At 41.5% G+C, this 12,214-nt stretch overlaps 1 protein-coding gene across 9 annotated transcripts in view; it reads left to right on the plus strand.

Annotated features, from left to right (window-relative positions):
- PXK (PX domain containing serine/threonine kinase like) overlaps nucleotides 1–12,214 on the plus strand; it is a 75,245-nt gene that overhangs the window by 18,426 nt on the left and 44,605 nt on the right. For 8 of the 9 annotated variants that reach the window (XM_029244426.1, XM_029244427.1, XM_029244434.1 and 5 more), the window contains exons 2-3: nucleotides 6,686–6,736; nucleotides 8,566–8,613. In XM_029244426.1, the coding sequence (XP_029100259.1) occupies nucleotides 6,686–6,736; nucleotides 8,566–8,613 (99 nt within the window). Of the gene's footprint in view, nucleotides 1–824; nucleotides 1,004–6,685; nucleotides 6,737–8,565; nucleotides 8,614–12,214 lie in introns of all 9 variants that reach the window. The other variant, XM_029244433.1, reaches the window with a different exon arrangement.

The raw sequence follows: 12,214 nt of genomic DNA on the forward strand, positions 1-12,214 counted from the left end.
TGGGTAATTCTAGAATGTAGGAGGGTTGAAACCCTCTGCTTTATAGGTAGAGATGTGGGAACGCTGACAGGTAAAAATACCTCCAGACAGCTGCCCCGTCTCTCTGTACTCTGAGTCTCAGTAAATCTGATAGCTGTGCCAAAAGGGAAGAGAGAAGAATGCCGTGGGTTAGGTGGGTTTGGAGGTTGGCTTAAGTTTTGGCTTTAGCTTCTTTTACACATTTCTTTCCAAGTGGTCTGTGTTTGTACCCTCACTAAAGTAATTTGGGGCCAGAACGATTCAAAATAAGTTTTCCTCCCTAGTTTTTCTAAAATCTCATCACACTGAGGCATCTTTGAATGCCTGCCAGCTACAGTGCAGTGAAATCTTAAGTATCTCTTCAGAAACTCGGGAGATACAAAATGTCAGTGAGGATGCTTACTGGGGAAATGGCCTGCACTGGAAGCATTAATCAACAGTTGTGGGAATGACATTCCCTACCCCTGCACCCTCAGGATGAGTTCACCCGAGTTCCCCAGACTGGTGAGGACCCCCATCTTTCAGGGCTGCAGAAAGAGCCAGGCTCAGGGCGTCCCCAGGTCCCTGGGGGTTGCCAGCCATGTCTGGCAGGTTGGAGGGTCCTAGGAATCAGTGACTGGGGTTCCGGTTCCCAGTCAGCTGCTTCCTAGCTGTGCAACCCTGGACAGCTCACTTAATTTTGCTGAGATCTACCCTCCAGGCAGCTGTGAGGATTGGATGAGAAGTGTTAATGGGCCTAGGAAAGTTCCTGGCACAAGATCAGTGCTTATTTTACACTAATTCTCTCTTCTCTTCCTTTACTTAAGTCAGAAATCACGTGGTCCCAGTGCCTTTCCACTTTGAACAACTTCGGTCCCAACCACCCTGACTTGCCGAAATGCCCACCCTGCTCCGCCAAGATAAGGGTGTGGTGTCGTGAAGAGGAGCGGGAAGAAGTCCCTTTGGGCGCGTGGCAGCAGATGGCAGGGATGGGCAGCCGGCATAGGTCTGTGTGACGCAGAGCCACCCTACAGGGCTCTTAGCTCTCCCTTCTGTGCCTGGTGGTTGATTGTCTCTTACATAGACTGCAGGTTCTGTTCCACACAAGAGAGGGTGGCAAAGATGGGAATGATTCACCGGAGGATTCTGGGCTGGTGACTCCGACTCTGGAGGTGGAAGCCTGACTTCAAATGTCGCGTTTCTACTGGTCCCCAGGACACTCCTCTCTCTGCTTTAATCACTGCTTCAGCCTGGTTGCAAGCAGTAGAACAGCTGTACTATGTTTAGTTGACAAATTGGAGATTTGAGGTGAAAGTATTTCCTTTTGGTCAGGCTGGGTGGTGGTACCAAGCAAACGAAAAAAATTAAAATGTTTTGTAGTTACAGATGAACTTGCTCCATTCAAGTGGAATGAAAGTATTTCTGAGCAAAATCACCGTACCTATTTCCCATTGTCTTTCTGTATCTGCAACCACACGGCAGATGGGACCTGAGGGCAACACTGGAGCCTTAACGTGTCTTAGTGTGTCTTTACAGAAGAAACACGATGGGGTTTTTGAGGCTACCAGTAATTAAGCGAGCCCTCTAGGTGGGAGTGCACATATCCTCAACGGTGTGGTGTGTGGAGTACCAGTAAGCTGCAGCGGGGGCAGATGATGGCAGAAGTAACCCCTCCACCACCCTGCATCCCCAGCCTCCATAGACTGGAACGACCTGTTTTACTCGATGCACCTGGAACTGGGTTTCTCAACCTCAGCACTGTTGACGTTTGGGGCCAGGTAGTCCTTCCTTGTAAGGCTGTCCTGTGCATCGTAGGTGTTTATCAGCATCTCTGACCTCTAGCTGTCAGATGCCCATAGCACTCCCTCATCCTGTGACAACCAAAGATGTCTCCAGACATTGCCAGGTCTCCTCTGGGGCAGAACCACCCTCTTTGTAGAAACACTGATATAAACATAAAGAGTGTCTCGGCAGAAACATTAATTAGGATGTCAGTTTGGGATATCGTAGTCTGACATCAGGACCCAGGCACCGTCTTGTAGTTACTGCTTCCCTCTTGCCAAATGCTTTTCCCCAACATTATTGTGTGCCATATTATAGCCAAGTTAAAAAAAAAACCCAACTCCGTAAACTGTGCATATACAGAGGGAAGGAATGGAGTCAGACTGTACCTTTCCTGTTTAGAATTATACCCCCAGCATGAACAAAACACAGGGATTGGAACATGATAGGTGCTTAATTGATGTTTACAATTGGCTGCAACATCTTTGTAAAACACAGGTCTAAGCTTTAAACCCAAAGTATATAAAGCAGGACAGCAGTGTTAGCACCTACCAAGTGCTCAACATTGAACTGAAATTTTTAAAATTAATATTATTCCTCTTATAAATCATAGTGAAGCAATGGATGCTTGAAGTGATTTTTGAGAAGTAACAGTTCCTCCCGGACTTAGACATCAGCTTGTCTATGTGTAGTTGTTTGGAAGTACTCAATTATATGTGCTGATTTTAGCTCTATTATAAGCCCAGACAATTTGCCAGTAAGACAACCCTGAGAAAAAAAGAAAATTTTAAAGCTAATAGACTGATCCCCAAATACAAGAATGTCAGATATTTCTAGTGTTTTATCTCTGTGTATTCAGAAATAATTGCACTGGCATATTGCTTAAGAGATTTGCCGTAGTACACAAGTTAATTTTGAAATATTTATTTTATAACCCCACATGTAACCAGCTAAGCAGGGTGCCAGGTACGTAGTTGATTCACTCGTAAATTGAGTGGATATTGTTGAATGTACCGTTCTTAACATAGTCCAGAGCAGGAGAAATTCCTGCGTATGTGGACTTTATCAACCTTTGCAAACTAAACAGAATGGAGGGCGCTTCCCTGATGGTGCAGTGGTTAAGAATCTGCCTGCCAATGCAAGGGAAACGGGTTCGAGCCCTGGCCTGGGAAGATCCCTCATGCGGCGGAGCAACTAAGCCCGTGCGCCACAGCTACTGAGCCTGCGCTCTAGAGACCATGAGCCGCAATTACTGAGCCCACGTGCCACAACTACTGAAGCCCGTGTGCCTAGAGCCAGAGCGCAGCAACGAAGACCCAACACAGCCAAAAATAAAAATAAGTAAATAAATTTATTAAGAATAAATAAATAATAAACAAAATGGAAATGAATGGTAGTGAAAATAAGATCTATTTTAAAATTCAGTTACCAAGTTAACAATGCTTATTTGGCTTTATTTTCTAAATAACCTATTTAAATCAGAATTAATTCAGTAGAAAGGATTTGTTGAGTACTGTGTTGATAAGCACTTGTTGAGTAGTGACTATGAGTAATACCTGAATCATACCATCCAAAGATGTTAAAAGAATTCTGAGCATTTGAGGAAAAAAGTTAATGTTTTTTATATGATTTCATCTGTACCTTCATCATAACTCCCTGTGTGTATAAGCAGAATGCTGGACTAGGTCTCTGTTTCCTTCTTATTTGATTAGTAAGAATTACCTGGGGAGGCTATTAAAACTTCTAATTCCCAGTTTCTATCCTAGGGATTCTCATTCAGCAAGTCTGGTGCAAGGCCTGTGAATGTGTATTTTTAACACCCTCTCTTGTCTTCCCTCCCCAGGAGCAGGAAGATTTCAATGCTCAGGCAGCTTTGGGGGTCACTAGATTTGGTTTCTTTGGAAAATGCCATCACTGCTTATCTATTCTACCTTTTTACTTGTTTTCTTAACCATGGCCTTTTCTAGTTGACTATGCATATAAAATGCAAACTTTGAGTGGTAAAAATCGTGGATCTTAGTCTTCTGACTCTACCATAGTAGTTTTGAATGCCTAAGGTTAAAATTTTTTATTTGAGATAATTGTAGATTCTCATACAGTTATAAAAAGCATTGCAGGGCTTCCCTGGTGGTGCAGTGGTTGAGAGTCCGCCTGCCCATGCAGGGGACATGGGTTCGTGCCTCGGTCTGGGAAGATCCCACATGCCGCAGAGCGGCTGGGCCTGTGAGCCATGGCCGCTGAGCCTGTGCTCTGCAACGGGAGAGGCCACAACAGTGAGAGTCCCGCGTACCGCAAAAAAAAAAAAAAAAAAAGCATTGCAGAGAGATCCCATATATTCATCATCCAGTTTTTTCATTGGTAGTATCTTGCAAAACTTGGTACAATATCACGACCAAGACATTAACTTTGATGTAATCAAGATACATAATCAAGAACATTTCTGTTGGTTCAGACATCCCTCATGTCTTAGTCCATTCAGGCTGCTATAACAAAATGCCATAAACCGAGTGGCCTATACACAACAGATATTTATTTCTCATAGTTCTAGAGGCCGGAAGTCCAAGACCAAGGTGCCAGCATGGTTGCCTTCTGGTGATGGTCCTCCTCCGGGTTCATAGCTAGTAGCACCGTTTCAGACTATCCTCACATGGTGGAAGAGGCAAGGGCCCCTCTGAAGCCTCTTTTATAAGGCACCAATCCTGTTCATGAGGGCTTCACTGTCATGACCTAAGTACCTCCCAAAGGTCCCACCCCCTAATACCATCATCTTTGGGGGTTAGTATTTCAGCACATGAATTTTGGGGGGACAGAGACCTTCAAACCATAGCACTTCATTTGCCCTTCTATAGCCACACTAGTTTCCCTTCCACACACACCCTCCTACCCCAGTCTTAACTCTTGGCAACCACTAGGCTGTTCTCCATATCTATAATTTTGTCATTTCATGAATGTTGTAGAAATGGAGACATGTAGTTTACAATCTTTTGGTATTGGCTTTTTCACTCAGCATAATTCTCTGGAGGTTCATCCAATTTGTTGCATGTATCAATAGTTTATTCCTTTCTGTTGCTGAGTCGTATTCCCTGGTGTGGATGTAGCAAAGTTTAACCATTTGCCTGCTTAAGGACATCTGGCTTGTTTCTACTTTTGGGCTGTTACCAATAAAGCTGCTGTGAACTTTCATGTGTGAGGTGTTTTATGGACATAAGGTTTTGTTTTTCTGGAATAAATGTCCAGGAGTGCAGTTGCTGGGTCATATGATAGTTGCATGTTTTAGTTTTTTAAGGAACTGCCAAACTGTGTTCCAGAGTGTCTGTACCGTTTAAAGTTCCCACCATTAATTTATGAGTGATCCAGTTTCTCTGTTATCCTAGCCAGCATTTGGTGTTATCGTTATTTTTTGTTTCAGCCATTCTCATAGGGATATAGTGATATCTCACTGTGGTCTTAATTTACATTTGCTTGATGACTAGTAATGTTGAATATCTTTTCCTGTGCTTATATGCGATTTGTATATCCTCTTGAATAGCAGAATGTTATTGGATGGAGTGCTATTGTTGGATAGTGTTCTATAAATGCTGATCAATCTGTTGGTTGATGGTAATGAAATAAAATTCATATTTTATGGCAAGACAAGAAAAATTCGAACATAAAATTTTTCTCAGGAAAAGGCTTCCATTTAGGCTTCCTCCCTCCCCTTTAGTATGTATTGTGTGGCTGCATTAACTAGACCTCCTTAGGAGATAACATTCCTTCTTAATCTCGTAAAGGGTCACCATGACCCACGACTTGCTTTGTACGTGCAGATCTGGATTGTGTAAACTGTTGATATGTCATTTGATGTATAACCTGTTTGTCTTAAAAACTTATATAACTGTGCTTTGACCTCTAACAGGCGGAACAGTCCTCAGAGCTTTCTGAAAGACTGTCTCCTGGGTTATAGTCCCCAGGTTGGCTCGAATAAAAGTTTTCATTTCTTTCTTAGATTAATTGGTTATTAATTATTAATTAATATTCAGTAACATTATGAATCTTACTGATTAATTTTTCATCAATAATGGTATTGCTGAATTTGTCTGTATCCTTACTGGTTTTCTCTTCAGTTGTTCTATCAATTGCTGAGAGAGGGGTGTTGACGTCTCCAGCTGTAATCATGGATTCATCTATTTCTTCTTCCAGTTCTATCAGTTTTTGCTTCACATATTTTGCAGCTCTGGTATTTGGTGCACGCACATTTAAGATTGTTATGTCTTGCTGTGAGATTACCCTTGTATCTTTATGTCCCTCTCTGTTTCTAGTAGTCTTTGCTCTGAAGTCTACTTTATCTGATGCTTTCACTTAATATTTTTGATCCTCTGATTGGGGTGTTTTTTTGTTCTGTTTTGTTTCTTATTAAAAATTTGTTTTTATTAAAATATAGTTGATTTACAATGTTGTATTAATTTCAGGTGTACAGCAGAGTGATTCAGATATGTATTCTTTTTTAGATTATTTTCCATTATAGGTTATTACAAGATATTGAGTAGAGTTCCCTGTGCTATACAGTAGGTCCTTGTTAGTTATCTGTTTTATATATAGTAATGTGTATATTTTAATCCCAAACTCCTAATTTATCCCTCCCCCCCCGGCCCCCACTTTCCCCTTTGGTAACCATAAGTTTATTTTCTATATCTGTGAGTCTGTAACCATAAGTTTATTTTCTATATCTGTGAGTCTGTTTCTGTTTTGTAAATAAGTTCATTTGTATCTTTTTTTTTTTTTAGATTCCACATATAAGTGATATCTTATGATATATATTTTTCTCTGTCCGACCTACTTCACTTAGTATGGTAATTTCTAGGTCCATCCATATAGCTGCATGATTTGGGTGTTTTGTAATTGAGGCTCTTTTCCCCTTCTTTTTTAGGAATATATCATTCGGGTACAAAGAGGAATTTCTGTAGAAAATAGCTGGCAGGTAAGCTTTTTTTTTTTTTTTGTCATTAGAAAAATGTTTAAACAAAATTCTGACTTGGGGCATCTAAAAATCTGGAAAAACTATATTAATCATATGTCTTTTAGATATAAACGTTTAGCTCTAACACATGTATTATAAAAGGCTTTTATGTTCCCAGTTGTTCGGTTTAATTCGTGTATGTTACTACAGAGAGTAGGAATTTGTTCTCCAGGTGGACACAGAGTAAGTGGGCTAGGCAAAGTACCTGTTTTGTTCCTAGTACTTCAAACCTCCTCACCTGAAGCCATGGCTTGGGTGAGGCAGGTTAACGTTCAGTCCACCAGGTAGAAGGGTGAGACAGTGCCCTGGACATTGTGCATTTCATGGACTCCCAAGTCCAGTCATGGACAATTTCTAGTGCTAGTTCCCACACTGACCATAGGTAAGGATCTGCTTACAGCCCCAGGGCCTGCTTTCCTCACAGGTGGCCTCAGAGAGGCAGAACTTACTATATACATCTAGAGGTGCTTCCCATGCCAGCTGACTTGCAGAGGGTGGCTGAATTCTGTACAGGGACCATTTATTTCCTGCTTTAGTAATTATAATGACCCTCCTGCCTTCCAAAACTCTTACCTTGTCCTTCATAGCCCAGGTTGAAACTTACCTCTCACCTTAAGCAGTCTTTGACCTCAGTGACCCATACTTGGTCTTTTCTTTGCCTGAAAATTCAAACTGCTTTTTGTTGGACTAATTATAATATTTAACATCAGTTGAGCATTTATTGTTAGGCACATTAATTCACTTAGCCCTTTAAAGCCAGTTCTGTGTGATAGTATTAGCCCCATTTTATATTCAAAAGGTAAGTAACTGGTCCAAGGTCACGCTTATATCCCTGACAGAACAGGGTTGGAATTTGCACATTCTCTGTGGTTAACTATTGTACTACCTTTTGCTCCTTTGCACTTATCAGGGATGCCCTCATGTTTAACTTTCTGATGTATATTTGTCAAACAGGCCCAAGGGCAATGTCCTACCAGAAAAATCAACCCTTGATGTAGTTTTCTAGATCCAATGCTTTAGAGTCCTGGGGGACACTTAACAAAAATGTAGATACTTAACGTCCTTAAATTCCTGAATTCCTAGGTGATCTCCAAGTAATTCTCATGCACACTAATATTTGAGAATCATCAATAAAGATTGAAAAAACTTTTTGAAAGCAAAATAACTTCCTTCCCCAGAGACTGAAGAGCTAGTGGAATTTGGCTATGGCCTAATCAATGGCATCAACATAACTAAGAAAGAATGCATACACAGTGGATGTGGACTGTTGGCCAAGAGGGGAAACGGGCAATCAGAGAGCGGTGTGGCCTCTCTGCCTGCAGATGCGTCCAATCTCTAGACTGGTTGGATCTCAAATGGGGGAAGTTTTATCCAGGGCAAGGATGAAATGGCCTCAAGACTGTCCACATGCTTTAACTTTAATTTCATGTTCACTAAAACTTTTTTTTTTTTTGTAAATCATTAATTCATCTTTCTAGATGCCTGGTTAATAAAAAAAAATACTTAAAGGGCTATTCACCCTGGAAACAAATGCAACATCATTCTTTCTTACCTGTTGGCATCTTGCGAGTTTGGCTAGCATTAACCAGTTTCCCATGGCCCAGCCAACTCAGGGGCTCTGCTTGGTCTGTTTTCTGGGGCTGCTGAGTTAAGCAAGTTAATCACCAGGTATATAAGCCCTGCTACCCTTAATGCAAGTGCCTTGGCTCTAAAATGCCAATAAATATTAAATAGGGAAATGAAAATTGATGGTCTTTGCTGAATCAAAACACCACTTTTATTTCTTACAGATTGTTAGGAGATACAGTGACTTTGATTTGCTGAACAACAGCTTGCAGGTAATTATTTTAAAACACCAATGACACATTTATTGCCTGGGGTATCTTAGGAACTGGTTGGAAACAACAATATTAGGAACAAGAAATTAGCACATTTCCCTAGCAAAGGAGATAAGCTCATACTTTAAACAGATGATGTGTGACTCTAAAAATAAACTTTGGGGAATAAACATCATTTATAATAATCACCTTGCAGCTGGGTACCTTTGTGCCAGACTGCGTCCTTACCACAATCATGGGATGCTGTGTGTTATCTCCTTTTCGCAGGTTAGGAATGACTAAATGGGTTGCTAGAGTTGTTCACTGAGAGCTGGGACTCTCAGACTCTCTTAAACAAGGCTGCATAGTCAGCATTGCAGATCAACAGCACTCAGCAGTAACTAGAGACTCAGCCTTTTTCAGTGTAACTTTTTTTTTTTTTTTTTTTTTTACTTTTTAAATTTATTTTTTGGCTGCATTGGGTCTTCGTTGCTGTGCGCGGGGGTTACTCTTCGTTGTGGTGTGCGGGCTTCTCATTGCAGTGGCTACTCTTGTTGCAGAGCACGGGCTCTAGGGCATGCGGGCTTCAGTAGTTGTGGCATGCGGGCTCAGTAGTTGTGGTGCACGGGCTTGGTTGCCCCACGGCATGTTGGATCTTCCTGGACAAGGGATAGAACCCATGTCCCCTGCATTGGCAGGCAGATTCTTAACCACTGCGCCACCAGGGAAGTCCCTCAGTGTAACTTTTTTCTCTTAAATATGTATTTCTAAATCCCTTTGATTTAAATGTTTGTAACTTGGTGGCCATAATGCAAAGAGGGATGAGCTGGAAACAAAGCTAGTGCTGGTAATGATCGAAGGGTCCTAGAGAAGTGTTAGCACCGTAGGTACTGGCAGTACCACCCATGTCTTCACCTGGTAGATTGGTCTTCAGGGGCCATGGGTTATTGAAGACCACTGGGCTTGTATCATATCTCAGCTTTGATTGGTAGCATAAACCCTTGAGCCAGAGTGCTTGGCTTACGACCAGCCCAGCTGGGAGGTGAACTGGCCATCATCAGTCATTCTGAGTGACCTCTGATCCTGTCCACAAAAGTCAGGAGGACTGCTGACTGGGAGGCAGCGTAATGCTTCATTTCCTTCAAAAGGCCATTTTTTATTGACCAGACTTTGGAAAAATAGCATTTGTAGAGTCCAGACTTTCATATTATTTACAACACTGCTGAAAGCCTGAATGCCTTATTTTCCTTCCAGTAGAACTGGCCTGAGTATCTGCAGACCTTCTTGTAATTGACATATGGTCCTGCATTTCACACATGTTGTCTGTCTACATTTTTTAAAAAATAAATTTATTTAATTTTTAAATTTTTGACTGCATTGGGTCTTTGTTGCTGTGCACGGGCTTTCTCTAGTTGTGGCAAGTGGGGGCTTCTCTTTGTTGTGGTGCGTGGGCTCTAGGTGTGTGGGCTTCAGTAGTTCTGGCACATCGGCTCAGTAGTTGTAGCTTGTGGGCTTAGTTGCTCCACAGCATGTGGGATCTTCCCGGACCAGGGCTCAAACCCATGTCTCCTGCATTGGCAGGTGGATTCTTAACCACTGCGCCACCAGGGAAGTCCCAGAAGGGGGAGTGATTTTGTACAGTGCTGTTCAGCCATGGCTGAGTAAGAATCATGGGAAAAATACTTCTGAAATTGAAATTGCCTAGGCCTAGCCCCCAAGAATGGGGGGTGGGGAGGAGGGTTTTATCTCCTATTTGTTCTTTCTTTGGGGATATAAAGTTGAATCTCCATGACTATTCAATTATAGCCTTTTTAATATAATAGAATTTTATTTTTGCATCAGTGTAATTTTCCTTTTTAAAATGGGCACTTTCACTGTGCATCTTATTTCAAATGCAAATGTCCACATGTATTGAAACTGTTGGCTTGTGCTGGGCAGGATATGGCCAGACAGCATTTCAGTGGGAGGTTTTTCTGGATCCAAGTAAACAAACAGAAGAAAGCACATACAGCTTTTTGGCAACAAAATAATTTCAAAACAACCTCCATAAAACAGACCAAAAAGATTCCAAAACCACAGAATAAAACTGTGACCATGAATTTCAGTGTCTGATTACCCTTCTGACAGATAAATGAGTTCCTGCTGAAAAAAGAGAAATATAATACACATATGCAGAGTTGTCTGAGTCCAATAGGAAACATACCTAAGCAAAAAAACCCAAAAAAACAGCAGGATGTAAAATTATACATGCAATATAATAATTACATTGAAATGTTTAGGAAAAAAGCTTGGAAGGAAATATGCCAAAATGTTAACAATGGGGTTCCCCAGGTGGCAGGATTATGGGTTATGTTTATTTCTGGTTCTTTATACTGTTCTGTACTTTCCAAGTTCGGTACAAGTAAACACATGCAAGCTATATAAGTAGAAAAACAGAAAAAAAGCTGTACTTTCCCAACTTTTTATAGTGAGCATATCTTGTGGTAACAGTGAAGAAAAATCACCACCTTATTTTAAAGGCACCATCAAATTGGTGACCATCTAGGGAGATAGCATGCGACACAGAAAAAGAAGAAAGAACTGCAGTGATGGGAACTGGCAGGGAACCCTCAGACTTGGCATGGGACCCAGCCTCTGCCTCTTACCAGCCCTGAGACCTGGGCTCAGTTACTTCCTCTCTCTGTCCTCACTCTCCCTGTCTGAAGCCAAGGGGCTGAACCAGATGACTTCTCAGGTCTGTTGTAGCACAAATGTTTTGTGATTTGGTTGTACTGCCCATTGTTGACGTAGGAGAGACTACTGAACACTGGGGGGAAATGGGGACAAATTAGGGTCTGTTGAGAGCTTAGAACTCCCTAGAATACTCCCTAGAATGTAGTTGAAGACAATTTACAGATCGTTAAGGTCTGATAACAGAAATGAGAGACTAGTAGATTCAGAGTTAGGTTTTTCCTCCAGACAAAAAGCTAGTTTTCTTGAAACTGATAGAGTTTGTCATGGAATTTAGAAGCTTCTGCTAGGCTAGCATGGGTCAGATTATGGGCTCCAGACCCCAGTTTGGCTGTCATCCCCCCTTTGCTTTGTCACTCTGCAGATGTTATGAATGGAGGAACTTTTATGAATGAAGGAACTTTGGGGACTTCTCTGCTGGGCTTCTTGTTCTCTTTTCCTTTATACAAGGAACTCAAGAAGGGAATACATAGGGTATGTTGAAGAGGGAACAATAAAAAATGGGATGATTGGCTTGAAGCCATCCCTGTGGAGGTGTCTAGGAAATCACTGACTTAGTGGCTTCATCACTTTATGTGCTAGTACTCTCTCTCCCTCCTTTCTAATTAGTCATGGGAGTTCTGAATTTTATATTCTGTGACTGGTAAGCATTTGAGAAATTCTGGGAGGAAGCTGAAAGAGAAGTTTCTGTTGAATGTTAATCTCCTTTCAAAGGCAAGATTTTATTTTAGTTTTATTTATTTATTTATTTATTAGTGAACTTAAAAAAAAAAATTTATTTGGCTGCACCGGGTCTTAATCACGGCACATGGGATCTTCGTTGCGGAATGCAGGATCTTTTAGTTGCCACATACGGGATCTTTATTGTGGCATGCGGGATCTTTTTAGTTGT

Source organism: Monodon monoceros, unplaced genomic scaffold (assembly GCF_005190385.1).
Source record: "Monodon monoceros isolate NGI ecotype Baffin Bay Population unplaced genomic scaffold, NGI_Narwhal_1 Super_Scaffold_3, whole genome shotgun sequence".
In the NCBI taxonomy this organism is placed as follows: Eukaryota; Metazoa; Chordata; class Mammalia; order Artiodactyla; family Monodontidae; genus Monodon; species Monodon monoceros.